This window comes from Tachypleus tridentatus, chromosome 6 (genome assembly GCF_004210375.1).
Source record: "Tachypleus tridentatus isolate NWPU-2018 chromosome 6, ASM421037v1, whole genome shotgun sequence".
In the NCBI taxonomy this organism is placed as follows: domain Eukaryota; kingdom Metazoa; phylum Arthropoda; class Merostomata; order Xiphosura; family Limulidae; genus Tachypleus; species Tachypleus tridentatus.
Window position 1 is genome coordinate 68,469,712 of NC_134830.1, and position 21,128 is coordinate 68,490,839.

Consider the following 21,128-nt stretch of genomic DNA (forward strand, 5'->3'; position numbering starts at 1 on the left):
AAGTTGATTACACAGAAAATTAAGTCAAAGTTTTTATCCCTAATAGTTTGAACATGTGCTTTAAGAATTTGGCATTATATATCCCTACATACTTAAAAATTGAAGAATAAAAGCTGGTATTGCTTTCTTCCTGTTAGGCTTACTGTCACAGGTATTTTAGCATATGTTACCTTTTATTCTTCCATCAGATTAATTGGAAAGCTGAATTTCCTTGGACTGAAGTTAAAGATGACACAGAAAAGCTGCACAGTTAAATCTGCAGATGTATGCCAGACTTGCAGACAAAAAAAATCACCTTTCTACAATGGGACAAATTCCAATATAAAGACCACTGCCTTCCATAACCACACTAAAACAAAACACCATATGAAATACTAAGCAAAGGTAAAACCAGGCTCAAGTAAGACTGAAATGGCTCTTGACTAAATAATAGCTGCTGGAAAAGGAAGGATTCTTGGGCTAATTACCTCAGCTCATCATTTGCATTAAATAATTGTCTTTTTACAAACTTTGTGTGGCTAATGGAATTCAAAATTAACATAGGTGTAAACGTTGGCATAACTTACATCAGTGACCACCAATGAGCCCATTTCATTAATCACATTGCACAGACTGCAAAGACTGAATGGCTCAGTAGTGAATATTTTCATAGCACCACATGTAATGGTTCTACAAATACTGCTGTGAGGGAAGTAGAACAATTTTGCACCCATGCTGCAAAACAAAGGATGATTTGGGTATTTCATGTTGCCTCCAAAGTTGTAGACCATTCAAATTTTGCAAATATTCTGACAACGATATTAGAAATTCTAAAAGAAGTGAGCATAGCAGAGGAACATTTTTACCAACATGTTAGTTTTTCTACAAATGGGGCTGAAGTCAACTTTAAGGCCTGGATCAGCATTGCAATGGAGTTGTAAGGAAAGCAAGTTGGATTATCTCAGCTCAAAGTGTAGAACTAACTATTAAAGATGCAACCAAAGAACTGAAGCACCAAAACATTTTAGATGAGTTCCTTTTGAGCATTTGCTTGTACTATCATAATTCATCAACAGCCAAGGTTGGGCTAATCAAATCAAAAAAAGGTGCAAAAACTGACAAAAGACTCCCGACACAAGTTGAAGGCACATATTTGATTAACATAATGAATATAGCAAGAGAAAACCCATTTAAAGGTCACCCAGCATTAACTGCACATTTAAATGCTGTCTCCAATGGCCAGAGTATACAACTGCTGCCTCCAAATGTAAAGCAAAAGGTTTTTTTCAAACGTCAAAAATCAAGAACATTAGACATCACAACATCCTTGAGAGAAATATCTGAAAGTGCAGAGCCAAGATTGTATCCTAAGTAATGTTTTCCAGTCCCTAAATATACCTCCAGAAGTGTTGCAAAGATACAGAACATGTGATGGACCAGCCCTTCATGGCTTATTCAAGGACAGCATTTCATCTTCGTATTACATAGTTGCAGAATGATTCAACTAGTTTCAGTGCAGATAGGGAGAAGATCCTAAGTGTTTACATTTCTTGGAAAACAAAAAAAATGGGGTGTGCATTTTCAGTAAGCAATATCAATACATGACTGCTACACAACAAGAGCCCTTGTAAGAAGTTTGGTGACACTGAAATCCAAGTGCTCTTAGATCATTTTCAATAACTATTCAATCTGTGCATGTCATTCAATCCAGACATAGTTATGAATGAATGGACCATCATAAAGACATTGGTTATCTCATGCAGTCTACAATTCTTCAGACGTAGAACACAAATCAGAGGGTTAACAATGCAGCAGTTTGGCAAAATATGTACTCAGCCTGGATGCATATAGTGCTAAAATAGAAAATGGATTCAGTTTATACAAACTAGTGCATACATATTTGCAAAATGAACTTCAATCAGTGATTTTTTAAGACCTTATGAGGATAAAGTTACATACAACAAGTGTAAAATATTATGATCATGAACCAGACTTTCACCTAAGGAGATCAACTGTCATCATATCAAATCAGCCTTAAAGAGTTCCATATGGATCACAAGTGAAAAGAGCAGATGTACATAACTTTGAAGATGAAACACTAATTGCTATAGAAGAGAAGCGAGGCTTACATGATACAACAGTAGAAAAAAGGTAGATGATGATATAATAGAAATTCAGTGTGAAGAAGCCAGTGTCAAATAATTTTGATCATTACAACTGTTTCTTTTCAACAATTAAAACTGATAATTACTTGAGTTCATTAATTTAATGAATACTTAAAATTCACATAATTATATAATTCTCACAAAATTAAAAATAAATAAGTGAAACTGAGAAAATGAATCACCGATAATTTTCGTTGTGACCACTGTCAACTCTGAATAACTACTTTTGATAAGCCTTCGTGTTTATTATTTTACAAAACATACAAGTTTTATGTGATAAATAAGTAATCGGTTTGTTGATTATACCATATAATAAATTTAAATCACACAATATGCTTCTTACAAACAAAACATGAATAATCACAAAAAAATGTGATCCAGTAAAATCCTTGGGAGTCTGGCAAATATTTTTTCTGCCTGCTCCTGTCTGGTGCAATTTTTTCTTAACTTCATACCTTGGTCATACAACAGTGGTGAGAATTCTGATCATAGGTGTATTGTAAAGCCATTTAAATTTTAAAATTTTGTTAGATATTCTGACATTCTTTTATGAGGTTATTGCTTAGTGCACTTACTGTTTCTGGATTTTCAGAAAGCATTTGATGAGTTGCCACTTAAAAGGCTTATTAAACTTTTTTTTTTATGTATGGGAGAGGACAAGGTTGACAGATTGGATAGAAAACTGGATGGATGGAAAAACAAAAGATTCTGTAAATGGAATACAGACAAACTGAATTACTGTCACAAGTAAGCCACCTCAGAGCTATTTTAGAACCTGGCTCTCTTTAATTTACATCTGACATAGATCAAGGAAGGATGAATGGTTTATTCAAAATTTTTTATGACACTAAATTTTGGGTCTTGTTAGCTGCAAATAAAAATACTGTTGCTTTACAAAAGTAAACATTTTTTAAATTACAAATATAATTCCAATAATACCTACTCAAACACCAAGATTTCTTCTTTGCTCATCTAAGCATTAGTTTAATATTTTCTTGCTTGCTTGCCATTCAATTCAGATAACTTTATCACTTATTTTTTTGGACTTGTACCACCCCAGTTTCTAATACTTACTCTTAGTGGTGATGAAATTTGAGAAAGTGTCAATAGAAGTAAGTATTACTGAAAATACATTTTTAATTTAGAAAAATGTTAACTTCCTAAACATACTTATCTCCACTGATACTTATAGTTAAAATCCCACATTGAGGATGTGGAGGAGCTAGTGAGGGGATTATCCACACAAAAAATGCCTGCATAAACCATGGGTGTACTACATGAAAGTGGTACCCAAATGGGAGAACAGCACTACATCCAGAACAGATATGCTCTTCACTTTCAACTTACTTCCTGTATCAAGGATGAAATTATAATATGTGGTCATCATTATAGGTCAGCTCCAACCAGATATCCAAAATTCCACTATGCAGGGTTGCAGTTAAGGGGTTTTGATTCCTATATCCCCTGTTGATGGCTAAGGTAACTGGACTGCAACATTATATATACACATACTTTTGATTGGATCCCAACATGTAGCCATACAGTGATGTATTTTAAACCCCCAGAATGACAATGAAAAAGTAAACACTGAAGTGGACAAACTTTCTCCTCCACCTGAAGAAGTTTGATAGGTAACACCCTGGGCTCAGAATGATGAGATGATGTATGCCTTACTCAACAAAAGGAGCAGAACTCATCTGGTCTAGAGTTATAAAAGTTAATCCTCATTCTCCAACTGAGTATGCAAGGAAACTTCCACTTATCCCTACAATTATAAGAAGGAATTGGAACAACTGTGCTCAACCAAAAACTCAGGATAAGATCCATTTGCATTTGGAATTATGAATACATAGTTGACCTCCTTCAATAAACAATATATTGAACTGATGGTGATAAAAAAGAAAGGCCAAACTCCAACCACCAGACTCTAGAGGAAAAGTTCTTTCTATCACCCCAGTGACTGGAAACTGGGTATGGGAAGGACTCCCTAGCTCCACTAGTAGGATCTGGGGTGTTATAAGAAACAGTGAACCAAGTAAATTAAGATCCCAAAATGTATTTTTAAAAGCATATTAATTGTAACTTATTCAATCTGATGATGGTCCTATTTAGCTTTAACCATGAGATAGCTTATAAGTGGTAGTCTAGCATAATGTGGTAATACCACTTACTGAGCTCCTAAGCAGTTTTAATGGAATACTTTATTTCTATAGGGTATATTGCAACCAGTAGTAAATATAGCAAAATAGTGGCTGTTGATACAGATTTGGTTTGATAAAGCACATCTGTTGGAGTAATACTTGGCATAGAGTTGGATACTGTCTAAACAAGGTAAGAGACCCTGAAAGGTAAAAATAAAACTACTCGCCCTTCTGGATAATCTTGCAGAAACAGTTAATTTAGCAACAGTGAATAGGCAAAAACCCTCATATGAAGGTACTGCTACACCAGGTAAATAGTGTGAAATAAAGGTACTGGTGGAGGTCTACATATCAGTCTGCACAATGACTGCCAATAGGCAATCTGACAGGGCTCTTAAGGACATAGTATAGAGAAATTTGATTAAATGTGATGCACAGAGGATATATCACTTTCAAAGAGAGCCTAGAATAAAGTGTTGTCCAGTATTTCTAAAAAATTAATTGCAGGGAACAAAATCTTTAAGACTCTCTTTCAACATAACTAAGACTAAAATCTTATTGGATGCAGAGATAAAGAATGAGCAGATGAATCATAGAAAAGAACTAAACTCATTTCCTGACTGACACTGCATTAGGTAAATAGAAATGGTCTAAGAACACAAAGAATAAGAAAGTGGTCTGTGGATAAACAGTTCAAATCACTCCAACTAGTGATGTCTGTAGGTCAGCAGTCATGAAAATAAACCTGCAAGTAAAGGAGATACATGGTACAGAAGTCAGGTCACAAACAGGTGTAGTGAAAGAACATAATCGTTATCTACCTGGTAGGTAAATTGATGGCCATTTGGGACCAATTACCCAAAATAATGTAGGGAATCTGGAAAATACTGGAGACTCAAAAATATGTAGTAACAATAATTGAGCATGGTAGTTGATAAAACTGCTGTAAACAATAGTAATTATGGAAGATGCAAGAACCTCCGTAACAGAACCAAGTCAAAAGAGAGTTACACTTAATGCCATTGATTGAAAAGGGCTCAAATTCCTCTCAATACAACTCTGCCAATATGCAAATGAATGTCTTTTGGATTAAGCAAAAACTATGAAAGATACATGTCTACCTTAAAAATTAAACCCAATGCCACATGAAAGAACATTCTCTATCCCAGAAGCTTACACTTTTAGATAGCTAAGTGTACCATATTAGGTCATGGCTGTTTACACAGCAAGAACCTAAAAAGAAGAAGAGTTGGACACATTGGAAAAGACTGCAGAGACAGAAAAATTATGTGCAGCAGCCAAACTGATGTTATCAACAGGATATGGAAATGGGCTTGAACAAATCATATTTCTTACCATGAGTAACAAATGAAATGGAAAAAAGGTTTAGAGTGGTAATCCTGTTCTGCCCAGAAGAAAAACAGATATTGCCAAAGCCCAAAGATGTGGTATTGGAAACCAAATTGCCAGTAGTTGGGTGATGTAATGAGAAGGCAACTTATCAATTAGAGTAGCAAATAAGAGCTAATACAACAGAACCTTGTAATGCAAAATCTATTCTGTCAAAGAATCTGATTAGATTGAGACCACAAAATTGCTACCACAGGCATCACCCATGGAACATTGGAAGCTGAAAAAGCAATAAGAGAACTAGTCCAAATAAAGGAGGTCCAAAATTCAAAAGTAAAGAGCTCTAGACCACATACTTCTTTGAAAAGAAACATGAGACACCACCATGAACCAGTCAGAATAAAGCCCAACGAGTTGCCCCTTTAGAAACCCAGACACTTAGGCCTTGTCTGTTGAAGAGCAAGAAGAATGAAAACATCATGTAGGGAATCCTTGTCATCATGCAGACTCTGAAATTCCTGACTGTCAATATATGCACCCCCATTCCTGAAGCAAGACATCTGTGCAGACAAAAAACTCTTGACAAGATGGCAGTAGAAAAAACCAACTTGTAGTAGTTTCCCAATTGAACATTTTGAGTATAAAGGATGATCTTGACTGAAGAAACCAGGATAACCAGTAAATGCATGTGTATGATCCTTGATCACTTAAAGCCCAATAAAAGGATTGCTTATGTTTTTGTCCAAAAGACAAAAAGGATTCAAGTTATGTTGACATTCCAAGAACCATCTGTACAATGAGAGAAGAACAAGTAAGAGTGTGACAGAATGTTCTTTAACATTGAGCAGAATGGGAGACAGCTGAGCCAAATTGAGAGATGAGATGAAAAACAAAAACTATCCAGACTGAAGATATACTGAACTGAAGCAAGAATAAATGTTGCAATCCTAAAAGAGAAGTCTGCCTGGATTGCATTTGAAAATAGAATCGGAACGTGATGACCTAATAGTTGTCACGATGTTGCCAGCATTACCCAGTCATCAATGGAATGGTGTAAGCACAGTTCGATGGAGGGAATTGGATGAGAAACTCACACAATACAGAACCCATGTTAAGCCTATGCAAATACGAAGGAAAAAATTCAACTCTGCAGTACATGAAACAGTAGTGGGACTTCAAAGCTAAGGCAAAGTGCAGATAGGAGCTGATTATCTGCAGTTTTACATCAACAATCCCAGGAAACCAAATCAATGCAGAATAAGGAATGAATAACTTATGAACCTTGGAAAATCTAGGCATTGATATAGACAAAGATAACTGATTACTGGACATCATTCTTCTGTCAGCATAAGCCAAACAAATTATAGGAATAAAACTGAAAAACTAGAACAACCAGGCTTGGATAATCCTACAATTGAGTCCAAAATCCTGGTGAATTGCATAAGATTGAAAACTTACAGAGTATATAGATAATAGCACAGATGTGAATTGAACAATCAGTTGCGACCCAAGGACCTGCAGAGCTTCTGGACCCATGGTTAAGATTACCAAACGTCCAGAAGTTTTCCTTAATGAAGGTGGTGATCCTCAGTCTTTTAACAAAATGAAATGAAACAAAATGCTGAAACTGAGTTGTAAGTCTGTAGACTTACTCTGTACCAGACAACATAGACTTGTACACGTAAACTACAAATTCTACCTTAGAACCCCGAAATCTGAAAAGCAGACTTATCATTTGAAAAGGTGAGAAAACTGTGTTGGTAGACAAAATCATGAAATTCCAGAAACATGTTAAATAAGGCCTCATTGTACCTTCACATAACTAAAAAATACACTTTTCCCCATGAACCACAATATCATTGTATGAATAATAAAAAAAAAAATTAAAAATTCACTCCCAAACCAGTCATCAAGTAAGTTCCAGGTTCAAAAGCAACTGGGAAAAACAACAAAATTTCACACTTGAAGAACCAAAAAAAGAAAAACAAGTTAAAAGTAGCTTATCCCAAAGTGACTGTCTGTTAGTTTTTCATAGACAGTGTTGATAACCATTTATTGGGTAAAACAACCGATTATCTTTGAATGAAGCAGCTTTGGGCCATCTACCATGTCCACCCTTAAAAATTAAACCCCAATTCCCAGTGCTACAAGTCTGTAAACATACTACTAATGCACAAAGAGCAGACAATCAAACAGAATAAAAATAGCACACAAAAAATGAATATAAAAGTTCCTTCAAAATGTCAAGGACTGCTCTCAGTTGCAGCCTCAGAACTCCAGAGGACCACCATGGATCCAAATGTATGTCTCCATCTCACTAAAGATAATTGACAGCCTCAACCAAGTGTGACCCTTCTTCTCCTGATTGTTGTGCTATGCTAGATATCAGAGGTGGGAGAGAAAAGATCCATTCTGCCACCATGACAGAAATAATCAACTGGGAATTCATGCCATAATTGACTTGCCAATCAGAAGTATGAAAAAAATATTATTATTATGACTACATTAACTAGAAAGTATGTCTGAACTATTGTAATACTGGGAAGCCCCCTAGTGACACTTTGTCAAGAAAAAGCAATAAAATTATCTGAATGAGGTGCTTATATACAGTACCAGGATAGAGGATGCACTGATATAGTTCAAGAGTATCACAAAATAACTGCCAAGAACAAGTGAATGAAGTATAAATGACCAGAGAAAGTGAGAAAAAAAAATCAGATGAGAGCTTAGATGGGCAAAAAAAGACACGGCAGCCAAGTAATAACTACAAGCAACAGAAAAGGTATATTTTGGAAAGATGAATTAATTGGCGAGTTTGTAGAAAAAAATGGCAAAGGGATTTTAATTATAATAAATGTATAGTAATGCATATGGAATAGTATAATTTGAATCATAATTTTAATGGAAATAAACTCAAATTAAGGATGAAAAGAAATCTTGATATTTTGTGTGACCAGTCCCTTAAGCTATCCAAACAGTTGGTAATGGCAGAGTAAATATGATTTTAGGTTATAATGCCATAAGTCAGTGGTTAGGCAACATTTTGAGTACTGTGTTCAGTCTTGAACCACCTTACCTTTGAAAAAACGAATTGTTGGAAGAGGGACAGAGGATGCCTACTAAGATAATACCTAGGTTGGAATGGCTGTTGCACAAATATAGGTTAAGATCTATGAACTGGTTTTATCTTCAAAAAGAAAAAGGAAGATCTGACTAAGGTGTTTAAATAAGAATATAAGGTGTACTCCTTCCAAAATATTTCAGTAAAACATTTGGATAGAGGAACTAAATGATCAATAAATCAAATATGCAAGATTACAAGAAGAAAATGGAAGAACATAAAATTTATTGAAATAAAAAGTCAGGAAACAGAAACTTATTAATAACCCCAAGACAAATTATGAAAGTCTGACAGCTCAAAATATCAAATATATTTGAAAGAAAATTTTGGTTTATGTTACTAGATATAGCATATAAATATGGTTAATATATTATCATACAATCTTTTTCACTTTCACTCATCAGTTCTTAGAATTATCTTCAAAAAGTATCAAGTATCATTAAAACTTTAATATGGTTAAAAGGAGCCTTACTAGACAGAAAAAAAAGCATATAACATGAACTTTTACTAAATATTTTACTTGTGCTTTAATAAAGATGTACATTTACATATGGTGTCCCCCAGTGGCACAGTGTCTATGAACTCACACTGTTAGAAACTGGTTTTGATACCCATGGTAAACAGAGCACAGATAGCCCATTGTGTAGCTTTATGCTTAATTCCAAATAATCAATACATATGGCATCTGTTGCTAACACAAGTTATCATCTACTGCCAAAAATCATTTTCTTAATAATTCTCATCAGGATTTTGGAAATAGGTTTTCTTGCTCTATGAACTTAAGTTTTCTAATAGAACTGCTTATCTTGATAATGTGATAAATATGGTTTATCATCTTTTTTCAAGAATTTAATTGCATATAGTATGTGGGATGCTACGGAAAAAACAGAAACTGGTCACAAAATTGTTTTGATATTTTATCGCTTAGAAAAATGAGCAGTTAATTCAATAAATGTTTTTTAGGATCTCTTATTATTTAGTGTCAATAATATTAACAGCTTGTTGGACAGTCATATTTCCAAATTCACTGATGATTTCTAAAAGCTGGAAAGAGGTAATATTTTAAAAATATAACTTCTAGTTATTTAAAAAAAACTTGAAAAGTTTAGCCATTGAATCAAAGTATGAAAATGCATTTCAATACTCAGAAGTTTAAAGTTCTGTACTTGTGAGATAGCAATACAAAAAACTTATTTTTTTTTGTGTAAAAAATATGAATAAAAGAGAATTTGAATTATGTAACTGATATAACCCTAAAGCCTTTCATAAGTGTAAAGCTGTAATAAAAACAATTAATAGATCTTTAGTATAAATAAATTCATTATACTTTTAAATACATTATTTTGATGTCATATGACAATTTTACACATACCTAAACTCTCAGCATTGTTGCTGATAAGTGTCTTCTTGTCTACCCAATCTGCTTAGATTTTGCGATATGCCCACCCATTGGAAGTATAACTGGGATAACAAATTTAAAATTAGAATTGTATTTGCACACTTCTTAGTTGTTTTGTTTTTTTAAAAATAAGGGATGACTGCTTTGAGTTAGATGACTTTTTATTACATATGCATATTATCCACAATTATATTGACGTTACTTAGTTTTTGTAATACTAATATTATTAGGATGTATATACAACACGATCTTGCCTTTAGTTTTACAGTCTTTAACTCAGTTAAGGTTTTTGCATAACACACCTTAAAATTATTAGTAACATCTCAGCCTGATTCGAACTTGTTTCATTGCTTTAAAATTTGTAAATTGTGATACTAACTCGTCAATTACACTGTATGTAGCATATTTCTTCAAACTTCCATCAGAATTCATAAATATAAAATCTTTGTATTTATTAATATTTTGACATCACATCATTATTAGGATGTTTTGTCATTTCTTCCTACTACCCTTTTACATCTCTAATTTGCACAAGGATGTGATTATTTCACTAACGTCTAACGTAAGTTCAGTATTCTTTTTGGTGTAAACATTACGGCATTCATCTTAAGTTAGGCCTATGCTTAACTAAAGAGCAACCTGATGAATATTTGTATATACCTAACAAGTAACACAAGTTGTTTTACTCATTATATTGAATATTAAAAACATTAGATTGTAACCTAACTTTAAAAATGTTAACATTATGATATTAATGAAAATAGCAGTTAGCTCTTTAACTTTGTCTAAGACTTTACCTTACCTTCATGACAAATGAACTGTCTGTTAAGATGTTTTGCTAACGCGATGTTCTTTGGTATCAGTAGTGGTAAGCACAGAAACCGAGAAGTAACAACGCTGTAAAATTTATCTTCTCCAAATCTTTATACCATGGGTTATTGTAGTGTTAAACTGTGACGTTTTCACTTAGGCCCGGGAACCAGATGAAATAATGCAAGATTTGTCACACTGTTGATGGTTCCCTGTGCAAAACTGTTATATTTTAATACTGAGTGAAGCCTCAACTTTAAAATAAACCTTGTTGTTTTTATAGCTTAATTTTTAAGCTTTAGAAAAGTGAAACCTGATAATACTAACAGTTACTAATATTAGATATCCTGAAAGTTTCTCCCTGTCTTTTTAATTCATAACTATTACAACTACTTGAAGTTAAACTAGTAATAGTAACACAGCCTACACTACAGGCCCAACGTTAAACCATTAGCAACAGTCCTAACATTAGTCGAAAGGTCGTAAATACGGTAAGTCTTGTCTTTTGATAGTTTGCTGTCACTACTGCTTTAACACACCTTAGTAACTAGTAACTTCCTCACTACACTTTCTATAATGTCACTTTTAAAGTTTTATTTTAAAATTCCTTATCATGCTACTCTAACACTTCACCTCGAGTTCAGGCAATAATTTTCTAAGATACATGTCAGAAATTTGACGGATTACTGACATAAACGAACTTAACAAACAAGTATATCCTAAAAATATACTCTGTATTGTTGCCTTAACTTATCAATGATTGTAACAAATACTATACGCACCATCAGAATCACAGAACTAGTTATACGCACACACGAACTATATCATGGTTTAACAGCTTCGGTTCAGAAACTTTCTTCCACCCGCCGAAGACTAATCGTCTGCACCCAAGCGCCACAAATGTAGAATTTGGGATCATTTACAAATAACCAAGAAAGGCATTATTATCAGCACATGTAACTACTAACGTTAACTATTAATATCAAAGTTTTTTCTAAATTTTTTGCTCTAAAACATATTATAAAATGATTGTAATCTTCATTAAATCACGTAAATTTCAAGTAAGTTGAAATTAGTCTGTCAAATAAATGTTATTAAACTGTTAACATTAATATTGTAATAAAATAAGTTGAACTATTTTTATATTTATAAATTTTAAAACAGTAAGTGCTATGGGATATTATATAACTATTCATACAATTACTTTGTTAGAGTTTTATAAGAAAATTTAACAAATAAGATATTCTTACAAAACTTGGATATCTACATGATTAAGAACTATAAGAATACCCAATAATGAATTTACTCTTCCTGCTTATAATAATTAGAAGGCCGAGTATGGTCAAGTGATTAAGGTGCTTGACTGGCAATCTATGAGTCGCCAGTTCAAATCACGATCACACCAACCATAAGGCCATTATAATGTTATGGTATGGCTAATTTCACTATACTGGTAGAAAGGATGGTGGTAGATGGTAATAATAACTAGCTGCATTCCTCCTGGTCTTAGACTGTGAAATGAAGAATAGTTAGGGCAAATACCTCTACTGTAGCTTTGTACGAAATTAAAAGACAACAATAATAAGAAAACATTGAATAACTGCTTGTGAACCGAGCTGCTAGCAATATTTTAGACCTTAATGAAAGTACAGTGGAGCGCCGTTAAGCCGCGGTATTTGGGGGGTCAATCTGCTTAACCGCGGCTTAAACCTTTGTGACTGAAAAGCCGAAGTCGCTAACAGCTCCGCCGAGGAGCCTCATCCGGGCCATTGCGTGATCATTATAATATTAATGTATAGACTATTCAGATACAATTGACAAGTGCCGTTTTAACACAAATGACCAATGCATTGCGATGGTTTGCTTTTCCCTGTAAAATTTCGTCTTCCCGTGTTACATGCGGGCCGCCATTTTAAATCTCGTGGTAGCGATATTGCGCAGTTGCATAAATTATTAAATTTTTAATACCGAATTTATTAACTGACATAGAGAGCGGATAAGGTAGATTAACGGTCGATTTCTATTGTAATATATTTTATTTATTTCCCAAATTAAAGCAAATCCTTTTTAAATATCCCCTTGAAGTTATAAAGCCAGGATTAAATTCGTAAGCCGCGTTTTTGCACGTTCTTAAATTAGCGGTGAGCCGCGATAATCCTCGCTCACATTTGTCATGTCAGTGTCAACGACAAGGAGAGTGTGAGAAACTTTAAAAAGCCAGGTAGTAGATTTAATACATCAAAAATTTTGGGACAAGACTTGCTACAGCAGCTTAAGTGATTTCGCGGTTTATTGGTCCGCGGCTTAATGGCGCTCCACTGTACTTTATAAAGACTAGGCGAAAATTGTTCAAATTTCATTTTTGCAACATGCTTTAATAAAGCGTAGTAACATTAATACAGTTTTTCTTACTCTTATTGTCCCCCCACCGCCAATAACTCAGCGTTAACTTTATTTAATAAAACTACATATATGTAAACAATAATGTATTTATAATAGTGTACAGACTATGAATCACTCATGAGAGTTCAAAGAATGACACAGTTTTAATATTTGAAACAAAACGAAGAATAAAACTCGGAGTGAAGAAAAAGTAGCTCAAGTGTGTTTATAACAATGTTTGAAACGAACCGAAGCAAACTTGTTGGAAAATAAAGTAAATTTATAGGTATAATGAAAGCAAACGTAGCTGATTATACAGAAACGTCTGAATACATGTCCACAAAGAAAAAAACACATGGTTTTGAATAAACCGCGTATACATATTTTAATCTAAATAAGTTGAGAAAGCCAATAAAAGTTGGATTTAGAGTATTGTTCATTTTAAAGGAAATTACACTAGGGTTAAGCATTGTTTGTGTGAAATACTTTACAAATCAAATACTAAAATAGAAATAAAAGCTATTCAAATTCACCCGTCACGTCATGAAAACGAAATTATTCCATTGTTTATCATACTCATTGTATTTAAAGTTTTGAATGAACATAAAACTTGTAACTTAATTCTTAATTAAAAAGCCAATGGGCAATCCGGACTTCACAGACAAAAGCCTTTCTTACAATATCAAAATTATAGACTTTGACTGAAACTTTTGCGAAAAAAGTTCTGGGCAGACAAATACAAGCATATTATTTACGTAGATTGTTGACTTTGTGATGTCATAATTTATGTGTGTCAACACATTAGCTGTTACGTTACCTGGCTAATTTGAACAGGCTTCTTGCACGTAAATATAGCACAATTAAATTCCATAAAGGTTTTATAATGTTATGCACATGAATGCAAGTTACTGTGTATTTATGAATAGAGCAGGTGACAGCTGCTTCACTTTTACAAGTTTTAAGAAATTATTCATTGTGGAATTTTCCTTGTATTTCTGTTTGTCTGAGATAGGTTTTATAACTAGGCAAAGTATAAACTATGGTCCTGTAATATAAAGTTAAAATACATTATTCAGTGTTTTATTAATATTTTAATGAGATGAATTTAAATTTAGCAGCCTAAAAAGCATAACGTATAACATTAATTTAACTGAAGGACAGCAATGGACTTGAGAATCCATCTACACCATCCTCTCCATTGAACTTAACTTTAAAACAAAGTATTCTTCTGCATAATCCCCAAAAACATTCTGTTTCAAGAATAAATAAAACCAAAACTAAGAGTAACAAATTTTTTCTTGCTCTCCAAGTCTATTTATCATGTTGTGTTGTAGCCTACAAAGTGTATAATTCTTCTCTTCGTTCGTGGCATATGTATATTTTACTGACGTCAAAATATTACAAACTGTAACATTAAACATCCATTTTATGACGCCATTTTAGTGTCTACTGAGTTACTGATTGAAAGACAACGCAACGTTGTATAATGATAGACCCTTTTAAGATAAATAAAAACACTTAGCATGTTATCATCCGCATATTTATCAAGCCTTCCCTTAAACTCCATTAACGTTTCTTCACCCGCTACATATGATGACAGCTCATTCGAATATATAACATCATCCTTTCAAAAAATATGTTTCAGTTAAAGATGACTTCTATTCTGCCAAAATTTATATCTATGTCCCATAGTCCTATCATACTCACCATTAAGTACAAAAAGTATTATTCTTCAGAACTATTAATTCTCTTTAAAAATTAATGCAACTCATATGGTAACCCTTCATTCCAGGACATACACATTTACAAAATCTACTTCATTCTGTAGCTGCAAGAATACTTATCTGATTCCATTATGACTGGCATTTGTGTCCAATAAAAACTTACAATCCTTTTGTGGACGTGCTAGCACTGGAACATCAGCTAAATCATATTTTAAGGGATCGAATTTCCTGTTCTCATTCCTTGCTCCATCCAAATTATGTTTCTATTTTAGAAAATAGTGATGTAGTATTGGAAATGTTAGCCACAAATATTTGGTAATATGATGCAAAATCAATGAAACTGTGAAGTCTTCACTTGATTAAAGGTTAAGGCCAATTCTTCTTCACTTCTATTTTAGCAGGATTAGTCGAGATATTATTTCAATCTACTCTATAACCAAAAAATTCCCTTCTGTGTGCATGAGCAAACATTTTCCTGGTTTCATTTCCAAGCCTGCTTTTTTATTTATTAGTATACCATTCTCATGTTCTCATCTCCAACTCTGAATGCGCAGGTAAAAACAAGACATTTCCGACATAGATCAGGTTTCTGTTCAATTGCAGCCCCTTCAGTGTAAAGCTACATCAGTCTCTTCAAAATGATACACTGTATCTGGTCTCACTAATTCACTCTCCAAAGTGACAAACTATATCTGGTATCACAAATTCGTTGGTATATTCAACCAACAAGTCACTGAGTTAGTAGCAGTGCATTGGGTAGAGATTATTTGCACAATCCTCAACCAGTAATCTGGACGTTGACAGCTGTTTCCTTACATCTAAACGTGGTGTAACAGATGTATCTGTAACATTATCTCTAACTTCAGTTACTTCCACTTAGCTTACAATGCCAACAATTACTGAAGTGGAAAACTGGATAACTATTCACTCATAATAACGGACTTGCTCTTGATTTTTCTTTGAACAGATAACTATTTGAGATAACGCTATTTGATTTTTTAACAGAAAACAGCACATTTCATGCATGGACTTTATATCTACATTATATAGTACCAGTGCACTAGAACCTGTTCAGAATATATCGTAAAACAACACTTGTGTATATGGAATTTTTATAATTCACTCTATCACATACACTCGTGCAGTCCACTGTTTTAGGGTCCAGTCTCCCCTACACCAATTAGTGCTTCCAACAATTTCCAAAGAACATCTATGTCAAGAACGCAAATTCCATAACAGAAGATGAAGAACTAACTTATGTTCTGTGAGCAACTTGTTTTCCCATTCAACGTCTAATTTTTTTACCATTTGGAGAACGAAAGTGGTAGTCACTGGCCAGAATTATTGCTTTGCTTGTAGAGTCTGATACACATCAAAATCTATCAATTTGCTGGCTTCTTCTGTAATCAACTAGGAACTCAATTTAAAGTTATTGTACCATTCTAATGATTATACGTATATAACTAGTCCCATCCAGCTGTAGGATAGTTGATCTGATCAGTAAGTCAGTAAGTGCAAGCTGTCTGTTACACAGTCTTAAGTTTATTAGTTTTCTGGAGCTGTAGAAGCAGCATTTTCTGCTTGTTGTTGCTTATTCTGTACCATCTGAGCTGTTGGTAAAAATGATAGCTTTGCCTACCTCATTGCATGTAAAGATGGGGATGTTCAATTGATAACAACTCAACATTCAACAGCCAAAACAAATACTTTGTTCCTCTCTTCAGAATTACATTCTGGTGGAGATGTCAATCTATGTAGGCTGTTTGGCATAAAACATTGAGAAAATTGGGAGAATTCTCCCTTTTCATTGAAAACCAGTGTAATTGCATCGTAGTGCTTGGATGTATGGTTGTTTGGCTAATCTTTAGGATGGCTTAAGCTTGGCGGGATGTAGGTGCCTGGGTAGAAGAGTCTGCATAAGGTATAGCCAAAGCATCTGCCACTGCAGACTTCTTCTTCTCTCATGACTGATTTGAATTCAAGATTTTATATCTTCTTGCATTCGAAAACTGTCTCTGTACTGATTAGAATATGTACAGTCCCATATACAGTCTAAGCATCATTATTTTGCTTAGAAGTCTTTTAACAAACTTGTTTATGAGTAAACCTTCGTAGTCTGTGAATATCATTGCAAAGTATGATTTATTATTCAAACAGCAAGATCATCTGCATTGGCGCTCAAACTCTTGGTCGCTCCTACCTTCTGAGCCTTAAATTTATTCTTATTGATTTAACAATATTTTATCAAGTGCATAATGAAATCTAGGGCTGGATCCTTTAAGTTCACGGTTACTCATTAGACTCCCTGTTCTGTAGACAAGATATTATTAGCTGTTACTTGAGTGTAACTTTTCAGGATATGTCTAAGGTCTTCTTTTGACACATAATTGAATTTTGGGGGCAAAATCACAATGTCATCATCAGTCTATCTTGGTTGGTTTCTGATGACATCAACTAGAGTTGGTACTGCGTTACACTGAGTGTCTTGTGGAAATCATCACCTTCAATGTTGAAAAGGCTTGTTACTTTGTAACTGCAGGAAAATGAAGACATGGACTTTTACTACATCAGAAGAAGCCCAGCATGCTGACATGGATATCTCCGATATTCATACTTTTTTCTGGAAGCCATCTATTCTCAATAACTAACTTTTCTTTTGGTTGTAAGTCTTTCAACTCGTGAAAGGTGCCATTTACTTAATTATCAAGCGTTTCTAAACTTAATAACGCAGTGTTTAGAAAAATAGAAGAAAATACACTCATTAAGAGTGCAAGCTGAAAACAATGCGTGATCAAATACTTTATCAACGACATCAAAGTTTTCCACTTCGTAATTATTCTGTGCTGCTCTCTTTCGCACTGATTTCTTTTATAAGAGTATTCAAACATGATCTACAGAATAACAAGAGGTTTGACAGAAAATGTTTTATGTGGGTAAATATGAATTCATTGACTTAGTTGTTAAATTCAAAGAGAATGAACGCAATATAAAACTGAGCGAAAATAATCATTATATATTTCATAAGCAATGCGAAATTAAAGTATTGATTAAAAACAGTACCTTTACTGGAGCTTCCATTGTCTCTGTAAAAGAAAAGAAAACGTGTTTCAAATTGTACGAAATAACAGTGCTTACAAAAAACAACAGTGAATTATTGTGTTACCAAACAAGGAAAATCGAAATAAACTGGACTTTGAGTCAGTATATTTTATAATAAAGTTAACAAGAAAATAAAATGAAGTTAAAATGAAAGTTACACGATCACTAGAGAGAAAAGCGTAAAACTTGAATAGAAATTTGTTAGTGAGTCTTGACGTTTTCAAACACAAAATAAACTGTTCTTTTCAGAAGTTAAAATTAATCTTTTGTGAAAACGCCAAAAATGAGATACAGTCAAAAAAGTTGATGTGGTTGATACTGATAAGAATGGTGGTGAATATAATAATGGAATGCTATGGAAATAGTTCTGACATGACTCGGTGGTTAGAACACTTGACTAAAATCTGAATGTTGCAGGTTCGAATTCCCATCACTGCCCTTTCAGCTGTGTGACGGTCAATCTTATTATATGTTGGTAATACAACTGTCTTCTTCCTTGTCTGTTACTGCTAAAATATGGACAGCTAGCACAGACAGCTCTTGAGTAGCGTTGGTTCTTCCAGAGTCTTTTCTTTTACCAACTCACTTGAGATCAGGAACAGAAAATTTTATATCATTAATATCTATTTAAGAATGACAAATTTAATATTTCTTACATATTCAGGTTTACCCATGGCAAATATTCACACAAATGACTGTTAATTCTTACTGAAATAATGGGAAGGCTGTGACCTCAATATATCATCTGACCTGTCTAATATTGGAAGACAATGGGTATCATATATGTACAGGATTACAGCCATGGTAACTCCGGGTAGAACAGGTATCGTCGCCAAATAATGACAAAGGAATAATGGCAACTAAATCGAAATAAAGTGAACGATACATGAATCCCATGCTATACAAAAAATGGGTAGAATAAAAAAGCGAAAATTTTGAAAATTATACCTTCAAATAAGAATTCAGAAAACGCGCTATGATTGTATTTATAACACAACTTTTGTATAAAAATAAGACCCGTCAATTGTCATGTAATTTGTTACTGATTCCTTCTTTGCCAGGTCTGGCATGGTCAGGTGGTTAAGGCTCTCGACGAGGGTAGCAGGTTCGAATCCCCTCACACCAAACATGCTCACCCTTTCTGCCCTGAGGATGTTATTATGTGATGGTCAATCCCACTATTCATTGGTAAAAGAGTAGCTCAAGAATTGACGATGGGTGGTGATGACCAGCTGTCTTCCCTCTTGTCTTACACTGCTAAATTAAGGACGACTAGCGCAGATAGCTCTCGTGTAAGTTTGCGCAAAATTTCAAACAAACCAAACAAAAACCTTCTTTGCCTAAAAAAATGAGACTGTTTCCATTTTATACAAGTTTTTATAAACAATCTTTTTGCTCTTTACCTGGAGTATTAATATTCTACATTTAAAGAAAATATATTCGCAACAATACTTTAAAAATTATAATAATTAGCAAATGATTTTTTTTGGTTTTTGTTACATATTATTTAGGACAACACTACATCAGAGGGCGACTTTATTAACTGAGGAACAATACACATGGTTTGAATTTAGTATCGTGGGCTTGGTAAGTTTTATTTCGTAAGTTTTTCCATTTAGGCGTTTAAAAGAGTACTTCACATTCAATTGGTGTTCGAAAACATGACACTATAGTTAGTGTTTTTGCTTTGTTGAAACGAGTTAAATCACATTTTCTACCCTACGTGCATTTCAAGTACAACCGTGTCCCAGTGAGTGTATGTAATACTAATAGTAGACTAGTTGGAGTTAGAGAAGTACAGAGTTCACTTAAGCTAATCGTGCGCGGTCAGATTTTACTCTATCGTCTGGGTTAGAGATTGTATGTTCATTTTGTCGAAAAGTTTGTTTTTATTATTTTAGATTTTTGTTCACGCATATTTAGCAAACAATTTAAATATTTACGTGATTAACTCAGGCATCACTGTCACTACTAGTAGTAATTAGGTAATACTAATAGTAGTACTGTTTGTAGCACAACTAATATAACAAAAACACAGACATTGACACTTTTAATGTGATAGGAAAAAACTTAAAGGACGGTAGGTGTGATTTAAAACTGGTTCACTAGTGTATGTCATATGGTCATGACAAAATATTTATTAATATTTCTGTAATTCATACGTAGCAGCATTTTATATTAATTCACCATTTTCATTGACTTGTTTAAGTGTTGTGTTATGTTGATTTGTGGAGAGAAAGAACTGTAATATAGTTTCTTTTTCCATAAAAGTAATTATGCCTCTGTATTTCCAATTAAATTTTGGGCAGGTTTAGATATTGCTAATACACTCAGAATTAGAGATATAAAAAAGTATGATTTGGTTATTTAAGTGATGTTTATGGCTTTTCACCAATAAGTATAGGGAGTTTTAGAAACTAATTCAGTATGGCTATGGTTGTCAAAGCATAATGACAGCTGACAGTACAGTGATAGACTTAAGATATGATAGATTAGATTTCAACCAACAAACTATAAGAAATTATTAGAGAACATTTATGGTTGTTGCTTCTAAATATGCAGTGTGTTTTAAATTTCATAAACATACTGCAAAATATTTTTATACTGCAAAACATAGTCAAAATGTAATGGCCATGATAGAGAGTAGCTTTGATGTAGAAAGACTTTTCATTGATATGAAAATAAAATTTTGGGAGTTTCATGGCATTTTTCAGAAGGAGAGAATCCTGAGGTCAGGCAGTTTTTACATGAGAAGATAGTCTTTTGTTCAATGTTATTAGGAAAACAAGATGATAATGTATTATCAACTCATGATAGTTGTTGAAACAATTCCACCACTTCTAAACTTAAATATTTAAATTTGATAAGTCAAAATAAAGAACACTTGTAAAAGAGCGATAAAAATGAAAGTAATGTACTTAAGAACCAAATTTTTTCCAGAATCGGACATCATTATTA

General features: G+C 33.6%; 1 protein-coding gene across 9 annotated transcripts in view; it reads right to left on the reverse strand.

The window, feature by feature from the left end:
* LOC143252743 (RNA-binding motif, single-stranded-interacting protein 1-like) overlaps positions 1-11,888 on the reverse strand; it is a 149,288-nt gene extending 137,400 nt beyond the window's left edge. For 2 of the 9 annotated variants that reach the window (XM_076505355.1, XM_076505348.1), the window contains exons 1-2: positions 11,748-11,876; positions 10,958-11,177 (exon numbers count right to left, since the gene is read on the reverse strand). In XM_076505355.1, coding sequence (XP_076361470.1) covers positions 10,958-10,963 — 6 coding nt within the window. In that variant the 5' untranslated portion in view covers positions 10,964-11,177; positions 11,748-11,876. Of the gene's footprint in view, positions 1-10,957 lie in introns of all 9 variants that reach the window. The other 7 variants (XM_076505351.1, XM_076505347.1, XM_076505349.1 and 4 more) reach the window with 6 other exon arrangements.
* Positions 11,889-21,128: the final 9,240 nt, after the last annotated feature.